Genomic DNA, 26,871 nt, shown 5'->3' with positions numbered 1-26,871 from the left:
TAAAATGGGTATATTTTAAAAACGCAACATGTACCTGACGTGAAAATTCGTAATTGCATTCTTCTTTAAAAATAAAGAAACATGTATTTTTTTTCGGAAAATCCACTTAAGTGGGTGACAATGACTTGAAAAGGGGTTTAATGCTTTAATTGTGATAATGATATCTCAAGAAATGAGTATGTTATAGACGTCAAGATTGGTATTTCGAACCTCAATAAAAAATAAAAAAGCACGTATTTTTTCTCACATTTACAGTTCTATGTCCCATGTTCCAGAGTTCTAGAGTTAGCTCTGAAACTCAATTATTCGGCAGTTTTTATACTTTAGGAATTTTCATATAATGTCTTAGTGCAGTACCAACGAACGATTCTTTTTATCAAATTACGAAATCCATGCGAGCGAAGCCGCGAGTGACAGCTAGTATATAATGTTTAAGTTCGTAAATCAACCAATGTACGGTATTTCTTGAGCACTATAAATGAACAATGCCGCACTGAAATTTACGAAGGAGTTGTATCTGGAATAATGTTCTTTCATTCCACATCTAATTACTTTTTACCGTTTTAGGAGACACCGAGGAGCGTGCCGGTAAATCTACCAACTCGAGGATGGTCTGAGCACCTTTAAATACCATTCGACTAATTCTTCCGTAATCGAGAAGAATCTTAGAGAGGAGAGGTTGCTTTGCATATTTTCGTCATGGACCGAAGGAACTATCTTCTATGAATAAATGTGGATCACAGGTTGAGGGTCCAACATACGCTCCCACTTGAGGTAGCTGATTTTTGAATAGCGAGCAAAAGACTTGGAATTTCATATCTTAATTGTTCACTTGTTAAAGAACCCTGGCGCTGCTTACTAATACGCAGCCTTCGATTGGAAATCGTCCAGTAGAGTTCTACTTCCACTGCTAGATGGCACCAATTTAGAATGTCATAACGGTAGCTAGAGTGCAGCAAGTATTATTACTCTATAAAATATTAGGGTAAACAATGACGTAAAGGGACATTTTAAGGGACAAAATGTCACCTTCTCTTAAACACGCAAGGAAAGAAGATTTTTTAAACTTCATTTAAATTTAAATCAACGTAAATTGCATTAAAGTGACACGCCACTGGAGGAACACGCTGAGATTGAACGATTAACTACAGAAAATCAGTATCATTTTTGTGTACGATTTTTCATGTGAAAGCTATTATTTTTAAGTGGTCCTTTCGTTCCTCAGATCTATTTTGCTCATTCTACAGCATGTACTAAAATGCACCAGTTCAAGAGGTAGAGATGTGTTAGCTGGCTAAGGAAGGTAGGACACAAACGATATGTCAGCGGCAAGCGAGATTCTACCGTGGTGCCAAAAAATAAACGACAATGAAATGTTATTTATTGCGCTGGTACGGTATGTGTTCAAATGTGTACCATCACGAGCCACACATTGCTCATAATAGTTCCTGAACATGTTGATGAACAAAGGTTACTGTTCAGGACACAAACATGGCGGTACATTCTCGCGTAATTCGAGAAAATTTGTAGGTGGGTCATCTATCTTGAATAACGATTCTTTCAACGTGCCCCATACACAGTATGAGGGGCTGCCTGGCCGAGGCAGTAAAGGTCGGAAGGACGTGGGTTCGATTCCACGTCAGGAGTCGAAAATTTTAAGAAACTACACTTCCACTTCCGAAGATGCATATGGTCCCAAGGTGTACTTATCCTACACCAAAAATGAGTTCCAGGTTAATTCATGGGGGCAAAGGCGACCGGGCGTAGAGCTGACTACTCCACCCTACCAAGTGCCAAGGTTACAGGTAGTGGAAGCCTCTACATTCCACCCCTCCAAGGGCCTTCATGGCCTGTACAAAGATGGCTTTGCTTTTGTTTTGCATATACGATATAGGTAGGCGCTTGAGGTCGTCAGATCTGGGAGTAGGAAGACCACGGCGAGAGAGTTCCACAATAAATCAGGCGATCTCTGAAGTGTCCCCATGGTGGGGACTGTTACACCTGCTGAAGAAGTCGCCCATTATTCTCGTTTGTGGTGACGGGTCTTGGGCGCTGTGTTGTCCCCTTTCGTTGACCTAGATTTGATCGCGTATGACGGAACGGCAGCTAGCATTGTTCTGTTATTTAGTGCCTCCGTATTAAATAGCCTCTCGTACTGTTCTTTAACATGAAGCAAACTCGGCCCATTCTGACGCCCCACTCCGTATGACTGGAAATAATAGTCCGCGATAAACACCTTCTCCTCTGTTTTGAGAACAGACATTGCAGAAATAAATGCAACCGTGAATTCACAATATGTCAAACTATTATGCAATAAATAAATACTTCGTTGCTAGGAAAACGTAGACATTAGATGAGCAATACTTTTAATATCGTTTGCTTTTCCGCATACCGTACTAGTTTCGAAGTAAGAAAACGAGTCAGAGACGATTACGGGTTCGAATACCGGAGCGGTGGGGTGGCATTTATGGGTACTTACAGGTTAAAAATCCGTGTCGGTAAATTTCCTGACTGGATAAAGGAACCCTCTTCAGGTTGAAATTTCGGGGCTTCACCGTCTCCTTAAAGACCTACTATAGCAATTGAAGACTGAGTACGAAAGTGAAAAAGTGAAGCCAGGTACAACTAACTTCAGAGTTGGAATTCTTCATAAATGGAGGTCACACAGTAGGGTAAACTGTGCAGCAGTGATGTCTGTACTGGTCCATGCTATTTGATTAAAGTCAGAATTGACAGGACCGAGCTCGATAGCTGCAGTCGCTTAAGTGAGGCCAGTATCCAGTATTCGGGAGATAGTAGATTCGAACCCCACTGTCGGCAGCCCTGAAAATGGTTTTCCGTGGTTTCCCATTTTCACACCAGGCAAATGCTGGGGCTGTACCTTAATTAAGGCCACGGCCGCTTCCTTCCCACTCCTAACCCTTTCCTGTCCCATCGTCGCCATAAGACCTATCTGTGTCGGTGCGACGTAAAGCAACTAGCCAAAAAAAAAAAAAAATTGAGAGGGAAGTTATCGTACTCTCTTTCCTTTTTAGCATATGGCGCTTCGAATATTATTTACGTAGAATAATACACTGATGAGCGTTCGACTCCATGGCTGAATGGTCAGCGTTGAGGCCTTCGGTTCGGAGGGCCCTGGGTTAGGTTCCCGGTCGGGTCGGGGATATTAATCGCGTCTGATTAGTTCTTCTGGCTCGGGGAATGGGCGTCAGTGTGTGTCCTAACACTTTCCTCTTCATATTGAGACAACATACTACACTACCACCACTGCCACCACAGAAACACGCAATAGTGATTTCGTTCCTTCATGTAGGATTGGCGTCAGGAAGGGCATCCGGTCGTAAAACAGGGCTAAATCTACATGCGCTACACAGTAGCGACCCCACGCGTGTGGAAAAAGCGGTATAATAATAATAATAATAATAATAATAATAATAATAATAATAATAATAATAATAATAATAATAATAATAATAATACACTGATCAGCAACTGAATTATATATCGCTGCCGTTTTGGCAAAATGACGCTGTGGTCAGCCCGGCGAATGTAACAGTTCGGCATGTACATGACAGGATGGATAAGACACAAGATCGCGGACAGATTGTCGGTGGCGTAAGTATGGGCTATTTCATCTCCGATGCCATGCAGGCTATGGTCTTTCCATGGGCCACCATGTCCAAAGTATGCCATGACTACGTAGATTCGAGAAAAAATACCATAGCTTGAGTCAACTGCCACAGAATATATCTTGATTATGCGTGTCACCGTCGACTGACCTGGATAGTAAGAGCAGACATATACAGGACCACCTCTTGGCAATGAAGTACAGAAGCCACCGTCTCAATGGGTACCGCTGCTCACCGCACGTCATAAGGCACAAAAATGGCATTGACAAAGAAGCCCCCACACTGAACTCTCGAAGCATAGAGAAAGATCACCTGAACTCGTGAGTCGTGGTACCAGGTTGTTCACGCCGATATGCATCTCCAAACCTCGAGCCAATGGATTATCTAGTCGGCAGAGTACAGTTAAGGCCGGAGGTGGTTGCATCATCGTACGGGGACTGTTCACGTGGGATGCAAAACAGGACTCCTGATACTTCTGACAACGTGCCTCTCCGACGAACGGAACAGGAACCTCCTGTCAGATCATGTTCACTCATTTGTTCACCTTCACCACATTGCAGAAGACCTGTGTGTACAGTAAGACAAGACACCGTTCAGTCACTCCCCAATTGTAGTTGAATGGTTCGATTATCACTCCACGGGCATGAGACTGCTTGCCTTGTCGCTATAGTCACCCGACCTCAATCCTATTGAACACATCTAGGATGCTGTTGAGAGAGATGTGTCACCCGACCTCAATCCGATTGAACACATCTAGGATGCTGTTGAGAGAGATGTGTCACCCGACCTCAATCCTATTGAACACATCTAGGATGCTGTTGAGAGAGATGTGAGCGCCGTTGACGCTGAATAATGTCTGCGCATTACGGGAGGCTGTGCAATGGTCATGGAACAATATGACTTCCCATGCTTTCGGTATCTTGTAGAGTCCCTGTCACGCGGCACTGCCATCGTCATCGAAGTGAAAAGAGGGCGTTTCACGCAACTAGCCACGTATCTCTAACTCAATTGCTCATCAGTGTATATGCAGATATACTACTACAGTAAATAAGTTCATGGACTAGCGCCTACAAAGTAGGCAATACGGCGTACAATAACTTCTTGGGCTGGGGCTCACAGTATAGGCAACACAGTGCACACCTATGTACATACTACAGTCAATATGTTCGTGGACTGGCGCTAACAGTTCAAGGATCACATAGCCATTTGACTTACCATTTCGCGTCTTTTTCCCGTCGTGGTGATCCGGGCGATTTCGACTTGATCATCTCAAACGTTTCGCTAGCGGATTCGCCTGATTTTTGGCAGAACTTAAAATTTGCCCTTTACTCAAACTATGACATTCTCAAGTTCCGCCTCTGACATTCAACTAGCCTTCATAACAGAGACCGTAGTTCTTCTTATCCTGTATGCACGCAACTATCACAGCAACATCCTGTGGTGCAAATTCTCCGCTGTAGTGCACCACAGCGACATTCGACGGCCAGTCCACGAACAAAACGACAATACTACGTATACAGCATAACAAAATCCTATGCAGTTTACTATTGGATGTGTAATGCTTCCACGCAAGAGACTGCCTCGGAAGTGACTGACTTCACGGAGGTCTTGTAGAGAGCCAGGAAACAAACGCAGTGGGCATTCCTCCATGCTGTGTCTGATGATCAATGAGTCAGCCCACCTTTACCACTCTCCTCTCCAGACATTGTTGTTGACATCGAAGCCGCTGGATGTTAGTTCCCCGGTTGTTTCTCAAAAACGTCTGCAAAACTTTAATCTTGAGGGAAGCTGTTCCGTCTGCTCCTGAATAGGGAGAGACGCGTTGTTGCATAGCGAGGACCATATACGGGCAAGGGCTTTTGCCTTCCAATGTAAGGTGGATATACTGTTCACAGCTGGTAGTCACTGAAGTGAAGTTGATAAGAGAGCACCAGACATAATTCGCATTGTTTGGTGAAGTTGGACGTTTTACCATACGTGTATGTTCAGCAATACTCAGTTGGAGGGTACACTAAGGCTAAATCCGTTAGTGTGTTAGCATAAGTTCCAGTTCCAGTTAGCCTCGTAAGTAGGTTATCCGACATTAGTGAGCTTGCATCCGGGAGATAGTAGGTTCGAATCCCACTATCGGCATCCCTGAAAATGGTTTTCCGTGGTTTCCCATTTTCACACCAGGCAAATGCTGGGGCTGTACCTTAATTAAGGCCACGGCCGCTTCCTTCCAACTCCTAGGCTTTTCCTATCCCATCGTCGCCATAAGACATATCTGTGTCGGTGCGACGTAAAGCCCCTAGCCAAAAAAAAAAACCCGACGTTATCTGCAATTTTTTAAATAAAATTTGCATTCTATTTCTTTTGCAATTAAATTGAGTTCGCCCAATAAATACAATTCTCTGAATATATCACACGATTATTTGTGGAAATAATTTAGGATATCAACTACATACCGTAGCATTTCTATGATGCCCCCCCCCCCCCCCAGAAAAGATTTGTTTCTTTTCAGTTGTTACCTTTCATATGAAATTTTCTAATTTTTGCACCATTAATTATACGAGTATTTTAATGAAACTACTCCTGTCAAGGAAAAGAACCTACAGCATGATGCCCATATCAATAAATTACACCGCTATGCAAAATTGCATACAAATATTTCAATAGTTTTGGAATTATGATGAAAACCATGGACAAAAAAATGGAAGTCACAGAAAATGAGCAGTACACGTATGACAGAGTAGTGATATGCATGGGCACTTACATAATATATCTGAAAAGTATTTTCACCAGATCAGGCTACTTGTTTAACGTCGCACTAACACGTCAAAGATTTTCGGCGACGGACGGAAGGGGAAGGTAGCGGCTATGGCTTTAATTAAGGTACAGCTCCAGCATTTGCCTGGTGTGAAAATAGGAAATCACGGAAAAACAGCTTGAGAGCTGCCGACGGTGGGATACGAGCCCACTATCTCCCGAATGCAAGCTGATAGCTGTGTGACACTAACCGCACATCCAACTCGATCGGTGAAAGTGTATAAATAAACAAATTGACAAAAAGTAGATATTTTTACCCATAAGAGTGTAACTTCCCCCTTGGAGATTTTAATTTCTGAATCCATTACTGCATCATATAAACGGAACTACTTCTGGTATAAGTTGTGGTGCCAAACTGGTTCGTATATTAGAAAAAAGAATAGCCCGGTATTGGTGACTTGTTCATGGGCAATTAATCTACAAGTACCTGTTTTTACAAAAAAATCCTACTCCAGTTTGTGGACTTCCAACTGTGTTAAATTCAGTTCTTGTCTTCGACTGATAGGAATACGTCTCTGTTAAGTACAATGCATATCGTTACCCTCAAATCGAGCTCGTGTTTGATAGTTTCAGTCTTATTTACGTGCTTTTACTAAAATTTAAATACAATATAGAATATAAACTTTGGTCTTTTATGGATGAAGTACCCAACCCACGTCTGAAATTGACAAGAGCAAATCAAGAAAGCCATGAAATGGGGTGGAATTTAAAACTGTACTTTTCTCATTTGCGTTATATCAGTATGAGGGCTTCTCGTTCCAATCTCTCACATTTATTCCAGAGCCGGGAATCGATCCAGCTGGCCGAGAGGGAAGCTATTAAGATTAAAGAGGCAGCCCTCTTGATTTAAGTTATAATTAAATTTAATTGTAATACATTTCAATACGGAACATTATGAAATTTGTATCTTTAAGTTATAATAACAAAGGAATTTCATTCTCGAGAAACGATGAATTGATCTGTCTGGAAATCGCTAACATATACAGAGAAGTTCGCAGTGACCTCACGGTGAGGTTAAGAATCCGTTCATCTGGATACAAGAATGAGCTCAGTGTAAACTGGGGTGTGTATTGGAAAGGGAAGACGCATGCTGAAAGTAAGAGGGAGGAGGCGTGTTATGGGGTGGGGCAGCTCGATTCCAGTGAATGGAAGGAGAAGAGAAGAGGCAGAAGAAAGCCACCAGCTTGGCTGGCTCACTCTCTATATAACGGGCCGGCCAACTCTCAGCGGCCTGACAACTCTTCCTTCTCACTCGCCGATAACAACTACACTCCGGCATGAAGTTCCTGGTAAGATTACCATAATTTCTCTAATATTCTATTCTCCTTCGTCATCATTACTATTATTATTAGGTATTCAAAATTATATTATAACACTCTTACATTAAAATAACACGAAACAGCTATTCTGCGTGATTTGAAGTGCACACGATTTCCAATGTTTTGAAGTGTTCTTTACGGCTGAGGATAACCAACCAAAAACTGACTGAAAGCACTTTAACGAGGATATATATTATCGTCAAATTAAAAACTGAAGTGAAATCGGTATCAAACTTCGAAATATTATGTTTACACTGTGTTATCTGAAGTTCAACAAACAACTAGCTGATGTACAAATTACAGTATATTCTTTTACTATTATACTATTATTATTTTACAAGATTATTCAAAAAGATATCACGACATTCTTACGTAGGAAATGAAATCCAAAGTGACAATTCTGTTTAATTGTTTCCAGTGTTTTATAGTGTTCTTCATCGCTGATAACGAGCCGTTCAAAATAGGTTGAAAGCCATTTAACGAGGAAATAATTTCCTGTTAAAACATATTTACATGTTCGAAAACTATATCACAACACATCTATTCTGATTTATTCCATAGTGTAGTTTAGTGTGTTTCTAGTGCTTCATATTGCTCTTCGCGGCTAAGGACAGCCGTTCAAAAACGAGTGAAAAGGCTTCAACGAGGAAATATTGTTCCGTTAAAAATAGTAGTGAAATCGGCCATACTGTGTTATTTTTTATACTGAGTTAGTTTTAGTCACATTTTGTGAATATCTTAAAAGTAGAAATACGCTATACATATACTTTTCTTATTCGTTATTATCATAAATAACAGTACTTAGTAAAACATATCCAGAGAGTGTGTTTCAAATACACTCATTTATTTATGCTACAGGTAGGGAAATAATATTTCAGGATATTAAAAGCCGATAAGGACGTGACTTATTTTTTTTAATCTTATGTGGACTGGCCAGGATCGAACCGAAGACCACCTTGGTGATAAGCCAGTGACTATGTCACTCGGCTATCACGCTCCTATTTTAGGATATTATTTGTTTTCATTTAACTGAAATGCAATTCAATAGCAGAGTAAGAACTTGAATCTTAGAAACTTAGGGCTACGCTGTGAGTGCTTACTGCGTGTTCGTAAATGTTTTGAACATGACGAAGGGATGGACATCACCTCCTGTACGTAAAGAGTAATGAGTTCTATTTTTCATTTTAATTATTCGTTTAGTTTATATCTTGAAGTTAACACTATTATTTATAATTCTTTGTAGTGGTGGTATTTTAAGATCTGGGTAAAACGCAATATATCTTTATAATTTCTTCAACAATTGCCATTTTTCTCTAAGTGAATAATAGTCCATTTTTCTCTAAGTGAATAATAGTAATTTTATTTATCTTTTAACAAATATATTTCCATCAATGTAATAATTGCAAGTGCTAGTATTCCAGAGTTAATTGAAAAGTATGTAGTTACAGTATGCATTTTCCCGTACTATGATATTTCTCTCTTGTTAGTTTATTGCAAAACCAATGCGACAATACACAAAATAAACTCAGGTTACTGTCTTTTAAAATATTCAAAAGTTTCACAGTTTCATACCTTGCTAGCTCTTGTCATCGTTAACGGGTTAGTGTTTATAAATGCAACATTAAGTAGCGGCAGAGGAAACCGAATACACCTCAATAAACGGTAAAAGAGTAATGTTACTGTTGATACGTTCAGGGACTAGGGACACTGTAGGCACATTATATTTCCTTCAAGGCCGGTACTTTCAACGCCCTCTTTTCAGGATTCATCTTCCCTCTGGTACTTGAAGTGATGGTTCCCCTACATGTTTCTATTCTCATTTCAAAAGTAATTTCATTGCCTTTCCGATCAATAAGGGCCTATAATAAGCTTTACCAACAACCATCACGCTCGCTACTAGTTCGATAGCATGACGACTCAAACAATATTTCCACATCAGCGATGCTCGCGGGGAAAATCTAAATTCGTGAATATCCCCATAATTACTACATCTCGTCCGGTAAAATATGTATCCGAGGAAATTTGATTCTGTTTTGTTATTTAGGGCCTACACGTTTCAGACAAAACTAATATTTCTGGAGATCTTAAACTGGGTTCGGTCCCGCGGCGTAGGGGTTGGTGCCTGCCTGCCTCTTCCCCGGAGGCCCCGGCTTTGATTCCCGACCAGGTCAGTGGTTTATACCTGGATCTGAGGGCTGGTTCGAGGTCCACTAAGCCTACGTGATTACAAGCGAGGAGCCATCATTTACAATTTTCATCAGTGGTTAAAGGACAGATGTCGTTCCATTGTTATTATTTTACAATTTGTTTTACGTCACACCGACGCAGATAGGATTTATGACGACGATGGGATATGAAAGGGTTGGGAGTAGGAAAGAAGCGACCGTGGCCTTAAGGTACAGCAATACCTGGTGAGAAAATGGTAAACCACGGAAAACCATCTTCAGGGCTGCCGACAGCGGGGTCCGAACTCAGTATCTCCCTAATGAAAGTTGACAGCTACGTGACCGAAAACATACAGTCACTCGCTCGGTGATGGCCTCGTTAATGCTATGTGCTCTTTTTTTTTTTTTTTCAGGTATAAAGGATTCGTACCTCGACTGTAGATCGGGTGAATAGTCAGTAGCTACAATACGTCAGCCACATCTTTGTTTGTGTTATTTTTTTAATGTCGGAATAAGACAGGTTTGTCGGCGACGATGGGGCAGGGAAGGGTTAAGTTTGGATAGGAAGCGTCCGTCGCCTCCATTAAGGTGTGAAAATGGGTAAGCACGGAAAACCATCTTCAGGATTGCCGATGTGGGCTTCGAACCCAAAACCTTTCGAATGCAAGATTACAGCTAGGCGGCCCGTACCACGCAGCCAACTCGCTCGGTCATCTATCATATACTTATTTTCATGGTTTCCTTATTTCAATTGAAAAAAATGCAAAGAGTTTGCCTTTCTTGCGGAGTTGTCGCGTAGTCCGACATTATACTGTACCTACATTCAGTAGAATAGACATTACACTTTCTATTTTTTTTTCAGTTCGATTTCACACACGTGCTAGACCACTAGGCTCCAATTACATGAAAACCAGATGATAAGAACGAGTGAACGTGTGTATAATGTTTGACAAATGTAATATTTTTCATGGCCTTACTTGCGATTTATCTTGATGTCATAACAATAAGAAATGGAAGCAAGTTCCGAAAATTTGACTTGTTCCAGGACGAAGTAGTAAAGATCACGGGATCGAGCGTAACATTTAAGGGACCTGGCTAGATAAGGGGTGCCGGCCACATGTTGTAGGAGTAGCGTGCCTGCCTCTTACCCGGACGCCCGGGGTTCGATTCCCGACCAGGTCAGGGATTTTTTCCTGGGCCTGAGGGCTGGTTCGAGGTCCACTCAGCCTACATGATTAGAATTGAGGAGCTATCTGACGGTGAGATAGCGGCCCCGGTCTAGAAAGCCAAGAATAACAGCCGAGAGGATACGTCGTGCAATCTCAGGCCTTCGGACTGAGCAGAGGTCGCTTGGTAGCGCAAGGCCCTTCAAGGGCTCTAGTGGCATGTTTTTTTTTTTTTTTTGGCTAGATAAGGGATCCCTTTCCAGGTCAAATTTCCGACATTTCGGCACCTGTTAAAACCTACAGTGAATGAAAGGACATAGCATTTCGATCGAACATAAATTTTGAATAAGGAACATCAGGGTATTTACCTACAGTGAGTGGGAAGAAACACATTCTAAACAGCTGCCTTTAGCGGCTATATCACAATGCCCTCAAGCGCAACAGCTGTTTCCCAAGCACACCTACAGCAGGTGGCATATTAGCTTCATTTCCTCAAGTCGACCACTTAAAAGAGATCTGCATCTAGCTTGATATATGTGACAAATTACAGTTCTCAGTAGTAGCAATCAGGCAACAACGGAAAACAACTTTATGACAAGTCGTTTTCACCACGGTTTCACTTCTACTACCAGCAGTTCTGTAACGATAGTGGTAGTTCCCTCACTGTGGATGAAATCGCACGCACAGGAAGATAGGTAAGTTCCCTGACAGTAATGGCCAATATACATTGGAAACGCTATTTTTAAATAACAGTCATAATCTGAACGGTCCAAATTGCTAAGAAACACCCATTCTCCATTGCTCATTAAAAATATTTTTCTTCGGTAATATTTTATTTAATCCGTTGGTTTTTCCCTCGGACTCAGCGAGGGATCCCACCTCTACCGCCTCAAGGACAGTGTCCTAGAGCGTGAGACAACTGGTCGGGGATACAACTGGAGAGGAGGACTAGTAGTCGCTCAGGTGCCCTCACTTGCTATGCTGAACAGGGACCTTGTGGGGGACAGGAAGATTGGAAAGGATAGGCAAGGAAGAGGGAAGGGAGCGGCCGTGGCCTTAAATTAGGTACCACCCCGGCATTTGCCTGGAGAAGTGGGAAACCACGAAGAACTACTTCGAAGATGGCTGAGGTGGGAATCGAACACGCTCTATTCAGTTGACCTCCCGAGACTATGCGGACGCCATTCCAGTCGTCATACCACTTTTCAATTTATTTTGGCAGAGCCGGGAATCGAACCCGGACCTCCGGGGATGACAGCTAATCACACTAACTACTACACCACACAGGCGGACAAAGGTAATATTTTTTCATAAAATTAAGTACAAATGGCAATATTAAGTGAAATTATTTCTTAACTTCTACGGTCCTAAGGTACACTGGGTTTTTCTACAACTATTCAGTTACAGTTATGTAAAATCCAAAATCCACCACGTGAACTAAAGCACGTGCGTACTGCTTTGGATAAGAGGATACAAAGTCGTTGTGGAGGAATAAAGAGATGTGACAGCAAGGCGTGTTTCGAGGAAGCACAATTGTGTGGCTGCAAGGTTGGAGGGTGGATAAGGTCGTGCTTCAAACACCATGCGCTCGCTCTGATGCCTGCTGGGGATATAGTGGCAACTTTATTACATATTATACAGGTGTATGGATCAGTGGAAGAGTGTCGGCCTCTAGTTCCCAAACTCGCGGATTCGCGGGTTCAAATCCTACAGAGGTAGTCGCTTTTTTTTTTTTTTTTAAGAATAGAAAACCAGTCTATTCCATGCTATTCCACGTAAAAGATCGCTGGTGACATAATTGGACTAATTCGACAAAATTAAGTGAGTCATCGACCACTCAACAGAAGTAGTGGTGGTTGTTTTAAGAGGAACCACAACTGGGCAGCCACCCTCTGTTAACACTAATCAGAGGGAAAATGAAAGAGGAACACTTCGAAGTACGAAGGTATCGACAAAAGAACCGCTACTTCGATTCTCCTGATTGTCAATTTAATTAACTTCAAAATCGAAAGCGGATAAACACGTGTTATTATTATACTCGTAGATTAGAAAGCATATCCCAGTATTTGAATTTCCAGTAGTACCAGATTAGTTTAGAATCATGCATGTATGTTGGGTATTCAGTCTGAAGGCTGGTTTGATCCTCCACAGCTACGCCAACAGTTGTCATAGATAGCTTAGGTGTCACTGAAGAGGCATACTAGGGAAATGGGGAGTGAGGTTCAAAGGGTCCCGGGTTCGATTCCTGATTTTAACTTCAAAATGGTTTACTCCTCTGGCTCGGGGACTGGGAGATTTGTGCCGTCACTCTCACAGACGCGCGGGTCGCCTGCACTAGGCCTCTACGGAGGCTACACGCCATTATTTATTTGAAGAGTTGAATCAAGGAAACACTGGAAAACAATATAATAATTATTCAGAGACCTGGAATTTCGCTCCATAAAACAAAAATCGTGGTTTGATACACACAGAGAGAATAAATAAATAAATAAATAAATAAATAAATAAATAAATAAATAAATAAATAAATAAACGATAAATAAATATTAAAGTTTTACTTGAGGTTGAGTGCACCCGCTCCAGGCTCTAAACCAATCTTACGGGTCAAAACTCATCAACAATTCCACATTTTTTCCACTTCTTTGAATGGAGTAAGCGTTTCTAAATCCAAAAATATATAATACTAGCTGACGTGTCCGTGCTTCGCTAAGGAATTCTACACTGTAGGCAGAATTGTATATGAAGTAGTCTACACGTTGAAAGATTTAATCAGATTGCATACCTCTTTGCCTTACCCGAGAAACACTGATATTCCGGGATGATATATAGTCTATGTTCACTGGATGATATTATATTTCAAATGGTGAAAGGAATTTCAAAATCGGTCCAGTAGTTTCTGAGACTTTCCGTTACTTATAACCAAACGCACTGTCTCTCTCGTTATATATTAGTATAGATGTGTTATGTTCCTGCAACAAAAATATATTTCAAATAGCTACTTAAATACGGCGCCACCACTGCTCCTCCCCCTTCGCTCTGTACACTTTCCACAGGAACCATAAGATCTAAAGCCATCAAAATCAGTAAACTTCTTTAATTGCCTAAAGGCTACCAGGAAGACTTAAAAAAGTACTTTTTACACCTCAATTTCTTTGAAATGAAAGGCATTTTAAAATCTTCAGCTCCTGAAGAATGGACACAATGGTTCTTCTTGCGGTCCAAGACATACGTACGTCAGCACCACATTTCAAAGGCATCGATGCCATTTATGTCTAAAATATTTAGTCCAGGTCTCACAGCTATGTGAGAAAACAGAAAATACAAGGGTTTGAATGAGACGGAAGTTTATTATTTAAGAGTTCATTATTTCAATACGTTAAAATACTTCAAGGACATACCTGTAACCAGTACGAATTGTTATTAACTAGCAGAAAATGAATTGTGACTCATTAAGTAATAGAAATATGAATTTTTACATGTGGTAGGCTGCTATCTACATCCCTGTTGATACACTTAGGGAAAAATACATCTGATAATAAGCATTCACACTTAGTTGAATTTAAAATATGAGTGAAGTTTGGTAGTCCTGGAAAAAATTATTTCATAGATGATGTTTGGGTTATCACTCCATAGATTTGTTTGATGCAACTCTCCATGCCAGCCTATCCTATGGTGACCTTTTCATTTCACAACTCCTACATCGTATATCTACTCTAATGTGTTGTCATATTTATGGCTTGGTCTAATGCCACCTATTCTTCCCTTAAAAGCCAATAGAACGAATCCTGGGTGTCTTAAGATGTGCCCTATCATTCTTTCTCTTCTTCTGGTCAAATTTCGCCAAATCGTTCTCTCTCACCAATTCGATTCAGTATCTCTTCATTCGGGATTCGATCCACCCATCCCACTTTCAGCATTCTTCAGTAACACATTTCAAAAGCTTCTATTCTCTATCTGTCCACGTTTCATATAATGCCACGCTCCACATGAAAATTTTCAAAACCATTTTAAATTCCTATATCAATGTTTGAAGTGAGCAAATTTCATTTCCTAAGAAAGGACTTCCTTATTCGTGCTAGTCTGAATTTTATGTCCTTACTTTTGCCATCGTGAGTTATTTTACTACCCAAGCAACAACAGCCTATTTATCTACTTCCTTCAGGATTTCATTTCCTAATCTAACATTTCCTGCATCACCGACTTAGTTCGTCTGCATTCCATTACTTTTGTTTATAATTTATTTTCATCTTGTACTTCTTCTCCAAGACTGTGTGTATACCATTCAGCTATTTATCCAAATCTTCAAACTCAGATAAAATACCATTGGCAAATCTTAGAGTTTTGATTTCCTCTCCTTGGACTGCGATTCCCTTTTCAAATTCTTCTTTGATTTTACAGATATGACATACACAATGGTCTTTAAAGCATGCAAGCTTCACGTCCAGATGCCGTAACTGCATGGCGGAGCTGGGAATCGAAATTATACCGAACGACAGGGAAGCCGCTATGTTAACGGATTAACTGGATCTTGATGTGGTTGAAAGTTCGACAGAGCCGGCAGGATTACAAATAATCGAATCGTCTCACAAAGTCACGCATGACCTAGTGACGCATTCACCGTCCGTGAGCCAAATGGATTATCCATTCTACGTGCTAACCACGTCATTCCTTTCTAAAAAGACATCCGTGCAGCAGGTATTCAGGCCATCACCACTCGCAAGGAGCAAGGGTGTTTTTGCTATGATATGGCGGGAGTAGAGAGTGTTTTCAAAGAGTTTGGTAACGAATTGTTTCTCTATTTCAGCCTCCCACACTCAAAACGTATTACTTGATAATTATCACAGGAACATAGCTGTTTGTGTTAGGATACGTAGCATCACGCGGAGATACGTTGTGTGCAATCTAAAGCCAAGCGGTCAATCCGATGTATCATTCTGAGTGTTATCGTTCCGTGTGGTGGTGGCGGTGCCTTTATTGCTTTTAATTTTAAGAGAATGTGTGACTAACTGAATGAGGCTTGCAGACTCAATACTGAAGGGCATACCAGTTTATAATGGCGTTGTATCTATGTACGTGTACGTATGCACCAAAAATTAATCAATTTTGGCGAAATAACTATACTGAAAATAACATGTACATGTCAAACCGAAACATAGGTCCTTTGGGTAAAAAGTACTTGTTAATTTAATATTCTTTTATCAGCCCACTGTTGAAGTGCATGACGAGCAGTATCCGTATGTATGTTCAGTCTTCAGCCCTAAGGCTGGTTGGATCATCAACAGCTCCGCCATCAGCTGTCATAGATGGCCTAGGCATCACTGAAGAGGCGTACTAGGGAAATGAGGAGTGAGGTAGTTTCCTCACCGAGCCAGAAGTTGCTATTGCATATCAGTCTGACAAGCCCACTGAAATGCATGCACCAACCGGCCTTATGAGCAACATTTTCACACCATTCATAGCAGGGACTGGCTGCAGAAGGAATGGCATTACTAGCATCGCTCATACCTCAGTCACTTTCATTGTCAAAGCCAAGTATAAGATAGAGACAGATCAATGAAGGTAACAAAATTACTCTAGCCCATACCAGAAGACATAGTGCACTGTAAACACTAGGTCCTGCCAGCAAAGGCTTCGAGCAGTATCAATGGGTCATTTATTTGTGAGTCCATCGGCTCAGACGAACCTCATAATAATTGCGAGTTACAATAAGATCGTACGTTTCTGGCAGATTCATGTTCTTCCGTTATCACCGATATCCACACAAAACATAGGTCTCGGTGAACTTGGCTGCATAAGTACACGCTAGTGGGTTTTGTTCCTCTAGGAGATAAGGCGGTGTCTGGATTATATCAATGATCTATCCTTAATCTGGATAAAATCACAGCCTTCTCCCATGAAGACCAGACAGAGCATAGGAAAATCTATAACTGCCTCCGCTTATAGGGAGTTCAATTATTAGCCACTCACATTCTCACGTCAGGACTGCTTGGCACGTCTGAGAGCAAATATCGCTAATAGGCACTTCCACTGATCTAGATTGTATGACCGGGCGAGTTGGCCGTGCGGTTAGGGGCGCGCGGCTGTGAGCTTGCAACCGGGAGATAGTGGGTTCGGATCCCACTCTCGGCAGCCCTGAGTATGGTTTTCAGTGGTTTCCTATTTTCACACCAGGCAAATGCTGGGGCTGTACCTTACGTAAGGACACGACCGCTTCCTTCCAACTCCTAGGCCTTTCCTATCCCATCGTCGCCATAAGACCTACCTGTGTCGGTGCGATGTAAAGCCACTAGCAAAAAAAGACTAAGAATTCCGCCTTTTTGTATAGCAATTCGTACCCCGCTGTTCCTATATATGGCTTAGAACCAGCACATTCCGAGTATCGCATCAAGTCAAGTCCTGAAACATTATTTCGCAATTCTTTTCCGAAATGCCTTGACGCTACAAACTTCCTGGATATCTATAGATCAAATATTCATCACACCGACTTAACAAGACTAAGTGACCCCGTATCAGGTCTTAAAACCAGCTTTAAGTTCGTGGCAACCTGCGAGATCGAACGCAGGAGTTTCAAGATAGCAACTTACAATGATTACTGCTAGATCTGACTAGTGGTGAATCCTAGCCCTAAACTTGAACCAAGTTAATATGCGATACTAAACAACAAACATTCAGGGAGAACGATTCGAAGTCCAGGCCTTCAAATAAATACACCTAGACTGATGCTGCAGACACATGTTTCCAGCAAAACGATGTTTTTTCACTGTCAGCCCACAATGCGAATGAGCTTACCCGTGGGGAAATGTCGTGTGAATATGGGGCGGTCACACAGCACACCAGTCATGTCTCTCCACATTCTAAATTCTTCTCTCGGCCCTTTTCGGGGGGGGGGGGGGAGGTCTTGAGCGTCGATGCCTATGTGACAAGGCCGGCTATATTCTGACCGAGGATCAGGGGCAGTTCCTTGGCACACTTAAATGATCAAAACGACTACGAAGAACATCGTAATTTACGACGAATATCTTCATTTTACTGCATTATTTACTGCTCCATGTTATTACATGCATCTGAAATGACGGTGATCAACTAGAGTAAACAGCAGTCAACGGCAGCAAATATTACAAGAAGAAATCTTCTCTAGAACGAGCTGACCATTCTATATACAAATTATACATATTATAAGCCCATAACTTAGGTCGAGGATAATCATACGAAGACAAGAAATGGGATATACGAAATACCTGTAATTTTTACTGCCCTCTAGGCATCCTCGTGCCTCCAATAAGCAGCAGCTCAGTCATGCTAGATCTCTGCTCGCCCCAATTACTTGTGTGTTTATCATGGCGGTGATATTATCCAAGTCAGTAACAGCTCTTCCTTTCCGAACTGTACACAGGCATTACAGTATTGCACTTCACCAAAGAGTTTTGAAGGGGGAGTTTCCAGAAGTAGCAGAGTAAACATTGCTCACTGTCACGGCATGAGCTAAACTTCGATACAGAAATGATTTATACAATAAACTGTAGTGATTCGCTTTGTGTACTAGAACAAAAGACCGATCAAACGTCTTCGCCTGAAAGTGGAAAAATAAAATATAACCTTGTTTCTCTCAGTAAAAATTGATAATCAATTGTAATATACTATATATATGGTACGTAACTGATTATGTACGCTAGGGATTGAGATAGGAACTTCGGAATTTGCAATAAGGAACTATTTGTCTACGGTGAATTTACTAGAGAGGTAGCAACAACTTATTTTCCCTGGCTTTTACCCAATTACTTAAGTCGGCACTACACATGGACTAAGTCCAATTTCATGGTCGGATGCCTTTCCTGACTGCAACCAGATGTAGAGGGGTGTATTCGCTATTATGAATTTCCATGGTAGTCGGTAGAATAGTGTGTTGTGCTGCGTGTAAATGGAGATACATGTATTACGACGACACACACAGAATAATTAACTAGACGCAACTACAATTCTTAGCCAGGACAGGAACTGAACCGAGGCTCCTCTGAAGTGAAGGCCTCTACGCCATCAGCCAAGAAGCCAGACAACAATTACTGTGAGAAAATATGAAGAAAATGCACTCAGGATAATCACCATTAGCGACGGATTCTAATCCGGATTCATTTCACTGAAAGTGGGTTAGGATTAGGACAAAGCATTTTTGCTAGCGATTTAACGTCCCAGTGGCAGAGCGGGGGGGGGGGGGGCAGGGGAGTCGATGACGTTGGGATTGGACGGGATAAGGTACAGTCTCGGTATCTGCCTGACGTAAGAAAGGGATACCACAGAAAATCATCTTCAGGGCTGCCGATGCAGGGGGTGAAACCCACATTCTCTCGAATATAAACTTACAGCTACACGATCCGTAACTTGCAATGAAAATCGTAAGGAATAATTATACAGGATATATCAAAACTCAACGGTGGAACTTCAGGAATGGATTCCTTCCTCATGCATAGAGAAAGAAAACAAAGTGGTATGACGAAGGTCCGGAAATACATAATTGCAGAGTTATCGGACCTTTGCTTAGCCAGCACGCTCTCTTGATTTTTAAACCTCTGGACTTTTACGGACACATCACAATCACAGCTAGACAGTTCTATCAGTGAATGATGTGCCCTCTTGAAGTCTGCAACTCAGAGAAGTGTTTTATAGTATTTTTCACACACACAGCGATCTTGAGCAGTATTTTGCCAGTTTACTTCGGTGATCTTTTGGATGCCGCTATCCCAACGATCTGGTGGCCTCCCTCTTGGTCTGTGTCTGTCTCTTGCGATCCATTCAAGATCAACTTTGGTCCATCTATCGTCCTTTCTTCGGGCTACATGCCCTGCCCACAGCCTTTTAAAGGTGGACACCTTGTTGATGTCACTGACCTTTGTGACTGTTCTTATATGATAAGCTCTACCCTTTCTTGTAAATCCGAGTATAGACATTTCCATGCCCTTTTGGGCTGTTCTTAATTTCCGTTTGATAAATTCATTCACTGTGCAGGTCTCACACGCATAGGTCATTACAGGGAAGTGTATACAGTGGTCATGAACTTGTTTCTTCAGATTTACTGGTGTGTTGTACTAAAAAAACTAAGTTTCTTCAGCTTATCCCAGTTATTTCTGGGGTCACTGGAACCACCTAGGCTCATCTTGGTTTTGGCCGGGGATTTAAGACCGGATGCCCTTCCTGTCGTCGCGTTATTCTTGAGATGAAAATCTCGAACCAGAATCGTCCGGGATTCGAACCTCAGCCTTCTAGGTGGGAAGCCAACAGCTAAACCATTGAGCTAATCACACCCCCTACCCCACCCCAATGTGTTGGACTTGAAGATGGTGTAACCAAATGCCTACCATCCTTATTTAATTTTTCGGAAGATTTCGGGTCTTATATCTCCTGCCATATTAACCAACTGGCCACGATAAATGTATTCACTGACATTTTCAAGAATGTTTCCTTCTATGATCACGTTTCCTGTGGTAACCTATTTATTTTGCATGGTTTTTGTCTTGGACGGGTTCACTTTGTTGACAGACTCGGACAAGATCTCTTACTTGTGACTGGAGCTCGCCTTTATCATTAGCCAGCAATACAATGTCGTCCGCAAAACTCAAGCAGTTCAGCCTTTTTTCATTAATTTTTATCCTGACCATTCCATGGAATTTTTGACACATACAGTAGTTTGTCGTATATTCGTCTGTTGTTGATGATGAACCACTTCTCCGTGCGCACACTGCGACAGCCTCTCAGATAGTAACCACTGCACCACGCATTTTTGATCGTGTTGGGCACTCAATGCGTTGACAAGCAGTGGCCTGTATTCAGGCAGGAGGAGTTTTCTTGAATATTTCATCTCATACGTATACAGGCTTTTCCATGAGGCGTTCAGTGTAAGACTGCAAACGTGTTGTGGATGTCGGAGTGCACTAGTACAGTAGAGTCTCGATTATCCGACCTAAACGGGACCTGGAGTATGTCGGATCAGCGAAAATGTCGGATAATACAGAATAACTTTGAATATGAACTCAAACAAACAGGAAGGTCATACTGTATTACTAAAACAATGACGTGTTTTACGGTACATTATTTATTGAAGTATCAATTCAATTGTACAGTACATGCAGTACTGAACCAAAATATTCCAAATGTCTTACGAAAAGAAACTTGTCAACAATTAAGGATGAAAGGAGTTTCCGCCGACATTTCCTCTTCAGTGTTTCTAGCACGTTGGAACATGAATTTGATGTCACCACTTCTAAGTTGCTGCTCATTTGCGTGTGATGGAGCGTTGTCAAGTTGAAGAAGAGGTTTTGTAGGGAGATTGTTTGAAGCTGGAAATGTTTCTACATCTGGAACAAACTGTGTAACGAAACAGTCTTTAAAGATGTCAGCAGACATCCAGGCAGCCTTCTGATTCGTGTAATGGACTAGAAGAGAAGAAATATTTTTAAATGCCCTAAGCTTCTTTGATTTACCAATCACAAGCAATTTTCCTTTTAAGTTGCCAGTAACATTTCTACAGCCAAGAACAGTAAATCTGCGAGGGCTGCGAGAGTTTTTGATGGCAGCATCTTGAAATTTCATCCAGTCTGATAACAATTAAAAATCTGATAACCGGTTAATCCTTCAGCAAGTATTACTACTTGACGTTCCTTTTAGAATGTCACAACCTCATCGGAGTTTTTCTCCACAGATATTAAACTGCCTAATGCCGTACCGTGTTTTCCACTGATGAAGCCAACCAGCACTGGCAGGCAGTAAATGTAAGGTCGGTCCCCTTCCTTCTGGAAATACACCGCCTTTTCTTGCAGAATGGGGCCAGATATTGGCAGGCCCTTTTCCCGGTTTTGAATGAACCAAAGAAACAGTGCTTCACTTACTTTTTCGTACACACATTTCTTCATTGTTTTTCTAATTTTCAGTGCTTCACTTGTTGCTCTGGTAGAGCACCATTTTTAAGAACCTTCCCTCTTTATTTTTCCACTCTCCCACTGTAACACGCCCAATACCATATTCTGAAACCACTTTTGAAGAGCTTCCCTTTTGTCCAGTCTTTTTAACGCACTCAGCTTTTCTGCCATAGAAAGAATCACTTTCATTCGTTTACTCGCCATACTCACAGAGGAAAGTATAACATTCGCACCCAACCGATACTACACTGAACAATGACTGAATAATCGCTCCACCTGTTCTTGAGAAAAAATCGGTCCTACCGCCAGCAGTCAGGCCACTAGTGTTCCAACGATCGCACCCTCCACTCCGGGTGTTCCAGAATTTAGTCTCCATCAAAAATTCTATCAGTGTCGGATAACACGGAATGTCGGATAAGCGAAGGTCGGTTGAGCGAGACTCTACTGTATTATTAAAGGGTGTTTAACTTATGAATGTGTTTCTCAAGATCATATTTTCAGAATGAATCAGAACGTCTGAGGGCTCATTCATCACGGTTGTGCTTTGTTGTCCATAGATCGTGTTGGGTCTTGTGGCCCTCGTCCTAGCCGATTCCCCGGCTGCAGACAAGCCTAGCGAGCCTGAAAAGGCCAGTAGCAACAAGGAGAAGAGGACGGTGCAAGGTGTGGGCTACGGCATTGGTAGCAGCAGTAGCAGCATCGGCGGTGGGCATGGAGGCAGCGCCGGCCTGAGCTCTGGAATAGGTCTTGGCCTGGGACATCAGAGTGCACTGTTCACTCCTGCTGTTGGACTGGGAGGATATGGATTTGGAAGTCAAGGACTGGGAGGATACGGACTGGGCGGACTAGGAGGCGGTCATGGTGCCGGTATCGGATCTCTGCTTCTTCAGGTAAGTCTCTTTAACGTTCTTGCTTCTTCTATTAAGGGACTTCACGAATCTTATTCCACCTCCGACGATATCTGTTCACGTTCCCTTGGAGCTTTTTCATATCTCCACATTCCAAGATCCCTTCAATTCGTAATTCAACACCCCTTCTCCACCTACTATTTTTCTTCCTGACTTTTTCCCAATTATTTGGGATCGTCTTTAATGTAGATTAGAGTCGATTTTTATGACGTGATGCCTTTCCTGACGTCAAGCCTATGCGGAGGAATGAACTGAAACTGCCCAATGACTTTAATGCTAGGTATATAGAACAATGTACAGTCGAAACAGGTTATGACGACTCCGAAGGGACAGCCAATTAACGGTCGTTATAGGCGATAGTCGCACAAACCGGGTTTGTATATGTAAGTTTTAGGTTGCACGCTTACGTGAATAATAAAATCAACGTATAAATTTAAAACAAAAAAAACTGAAATAAGTCCTGTATTTGTGGGGTAGATGCTCCTTATTTTAAGAGGCCTAACATCGAAGGTCATCGGCCCCTAATTGTGGGGTAGAACTGAGAGAAAATTTTCTTTTAATGTTTACACAGTACGTACAACAACAATGTGTCAGCAAAATATAAAATAATAAGTGAGGAAAAATGTAAACTGATCAATAAAATCGCAACCGGCCTTGGCTAATAAATGAGAAGTTCTGTCTGTCCTTCCAAATTATAGATAACAATGAGTGTAATACACCCAGTTCCTTGGTGACGCTGACGCTTGTTTACCCATTTTGTAATCACCATATTATTTGTGACTTTTTTTTTTCAATATTAAGCACTTTCCTTTTTTTTTTTTTTTTTGCGATATCCTCACAGCAATGCTTGCCTCACCTATTTACCAGACAGACTGATTTGAAATCTATAATCTACTGATAATAAGATAGAGTTTAAAAATAAGCTTCTCATTGTTGTTAGCAATTCCCAAACGCGTAACAAACAAAAAATCAACATTGGACGTTATAGTCGACACATTTTTCCGAAAATTCCGAAAGTGTGATAAAAAAAACACGCCGTTTTATATGATATGTCGTAATAAGCGATGCCGCAATAAACTGTTTCGACTGTAGTTCCATAAAATAAAATAAAAACCAGTGTTAGAACCACTTTCACAACAGATAATGACACTGCAGAAGTACAGCAAGTTCGATTACGAGCGCCTTGGAGATATTACTAAAAGTGAAAACAGATTATTTTTCTGAGTTACTTGAGATGAACGTCTTACACTAACCGTGTAGACGTAAGAAGTTTGTTGAGAGACGTCAACAACAGACGAACATATATCCCTAATTGGAATGTTCATGCCTTTTTCTTTCTTTTCCAGGGAGGCGGCGGACATAGCAGTTTTGGAGGACTTGGTTTATTGCAAGGAGGCAGTCTTGGATTGGGAGGCGGCCATGGACTCAGTCTAGCTTCCCTTGGAGGACTTGGTGGAGGTCACGGTCTGAGTCTTGGTGGATATGGTGGAGGATTAAATTCTCTTGGAGGAGGACATGCTCTGAGCATTGCTCCCATCTCAGCAGGCTACGGCGGTGGATATGGAGGTGGTTATGGAGGTGGTTATGGAGGAGGCTATGGAGGTTTGAGTCTGGGAAGTATCGGTACCGGCTCTAAAGTAGGTCCAGTTACATTCGGTATCTACGGTGGAGGCAGCAGTGGAGCATCTTCAGGAGGTTACTCTGGTAGTTCCCTCGGCTCTGGTGGATCTCTAGGCGGTCACTCTGGTGCGTCTCTCGGAGGATACTCAGGCGGCGGATCTCTCGGTGGATACTTAAGCGGATCACAAGGCGGTGGTTACTCCGGTGGATCTCTTGGTGGATACTCAAGCGGATCACTCGGCAGTGGATACTCAAGTGGATCACTCGGCAGTGGATACTCAAGTGGATCACTCGGCAGTGGATACTCAAGTGGATCACTCGGCAGTGGATACTCAAGCGGATCACATGGCAGTGGATCTCTCGGCGGATACTCGAGTGAAGGAGGACTGTCCGGCGGATCTTTGGGAGGACACATTGGAGGTCTTACCCTCGGTGGTATATCTTCCAGCCAATCAGGAGGATCAAGTATCGGAAGTCCCTCCGCCAGCTACAGCCTAAGCACCACCGTTGGCGGATATCCAAGCTACAGTGGAGGGAAATCCTCCGGTACGTACAGTGGAGTCAGCTATGCTTCTCTTGGAAGCCACAGTGCTCCTAGTGCAAGCTACTCTGCCCCTAGTTCCAGTTACTCCAACAGTGGAAGCTACAGCTCACCCAGTTCCAGTTATGCCTCTTCTAGTTCAAACTACCCATCCTCTGGATCACAATATGCTGGGTCAAGCTCAGCAGACAGCTACAGTTCACCAAGTTCATCTTACGATACCATTTCATACAGCAGCGCCAAACAATAAAAAGTCGCCTTACATTATCATCATCATCATCATCAATCATGTCATTGGCCACGAACACCATGATCATACACGTCATCAAGAAGTCTTTCAGTCGCTAGTTCCTTATTACTTAAAATGTTTCCTCATAAGAAACATGCAAAGGAAAACAATCAGAACTAGTTTCTCGTCTCACTGTTAATCGCTATCATTATTAGCATCTCAGCATCTCATCTACAAACCACCCACGTTTTTTATGTATTATATAACGCATCATTTTTATACAAAAATGTTGAATAAAAGCAGTGCTTTTCTTTGTTGAACTAAACTTAATCTTGTTATTATTAATATATATCATCCCATTCAACTCCCAAAATGTTCCTCATTTTTGTAATGCCATCAACCAAACATCCTCGTGAATCTTCCGACGGAAGTTTCCTACACCACTACAAATGAATATTTCTCAATACAGTCAAGGCTATAACAAAGAACTTCTAAAAGTAAAATGAGGAAACTCACTCAATTAGTAGAAAGTTCAAACTCCGGTTAGTAAAAATAAAGACGTCAACATATTCGATCTCCGACAGGGTCGGGAATTTTAACCATAATTGGTTAATTTCGCTGGCACGGGGGCTGGGTGTATGTGTCGTCATCATCACCATCATTTCTCCTCATCGCGACGGCACGTCACCTACGGGAGTCAAATCAAAAGACCAGCATCTGGCGAGCCGAACTTGACCTCGGACACTCCCGGCACTAAAAGCCATACGCCATTTTACTAGCTCGTAAAAGAACTCCTGCGGGACAAATTCCGGCACCTCGGCCTCTCCGAAAAGTCGTAAAAATAATTAGTCGGACGTAAAACAATTATTATTATAAACAGTACAACACATGAATAATATAGAATGTATATTCACTCGGCCGATAAGTCAAATCTGAGAACAACTTCTTTTATTTCGTAACAGTTTTGTTACAACAATAATTTATCATACGACCAACTAATTGAATTAATGCATCCCAGTAATGGTGAAAATGTCTCTTGGGAGAGAGAGAGAGAGAGAGAGAAGGGGCCGGGGACGGGGAAACTATAGGAAACAAATCAGTACATAGAACGACCAGGAGATTATGCCACAAAAGGATCCCAAAAGACAAATCACTATTTCTAACTCAAAAGTAAATAAAACATCGCGAGGTTGATAAAACAGAATGATATGAAGAGATGGCGAAACGGATCTCAGAGTATATGGACTAGACTAGACATTTCTCCCAAGAATATAAATTTTCGTTTAATTATATTAACCTTAAAAACAAAACACCAGAAAACTTTGCACCTGTTATAAATGTAGTCAGCAATAGGTGTTCAGTGCCCCCTTAAAAATAACTGGGTATCACAGAAGATACGACGAGAAGGAAAAATGATTTCCTAGCTTTGTGTCAACAATATTCTTCTTCAAAGAGTATATTGTCCATACTACCATATATATTATTAAGATCTGTCGCCATTGTAAGCTAGCTTTAACAGGGAGGGTTCATTTCCTGTTATGCAGGTTAGAATGGTATTTGATCATGCTCCTGAGAACAA

At 41.7% G+C, this 26,871-nt stretch overlaps 1 protein-coding gene and 1 long non-coding RNA gene across 2 annotated transcripts in view; one reads left to right on the top strand and one right to left on the bottom strand.

Annotated features, from left to right (window-relative positions):
* The window catches only part of LOC136883387 (uncharacterized), a 407,793-nt gene that overhangs the window by 157,639 nt on the left and 223,283 nt on the right, over window positions 1-26,871 (bottom strand). The window lies entirely within an intron of this gene.
* LOC136883280 (uncharacterized) lies at window positions 7,710-25,533 on the top strand. The gene is made up of 3 exons (XM_067155502.2): window positions 7,710-7,726; window positions 22,552-22,884; window positions 24,249-25,533. Exons 1-3 carry the CDS (start codon window positions 7,715-7,717, stop codon window positions 25,311-25,313), a joined length of 1,410 nt encoding a protein of 469 aa, XP_067011603.1. The 5' UTR covers window positions 7,710-7,714; the 3' UTR covers window positions 25,314-25,533.

Source organism: Anabrus simplex, chromosome 11 (genome assembly GCF_040414725.1).
Source record: "Anabrus simplex isolate iqAnaSimp1 chromosome 11, ASM4041472v1, whole genome shotgun sequence".
NCBI classification, from domain to species: domain Eukaryota; kingdom Metazoa; phylum Arthropoda; class Insecta; order Orthoptera; family Tettigoniidae; genus Anabrus; species Anabrus simplex.
This window is presented reverse-complemented; position numbering and strand designations above follow the sequence as displayed.

Excerpts from the sequence above, each read along its gene's own strand:
- LOC136883280 (XM_067155502.2), top strand. Across the intron at positions 22,885-24,248 it reads TCGGATCTCTGCTTCTTCAG|GGAGGCGGCGGACATAGCAG; the intron begins GTAAGTCTCTTT and ends TTTCTTTTCCAG.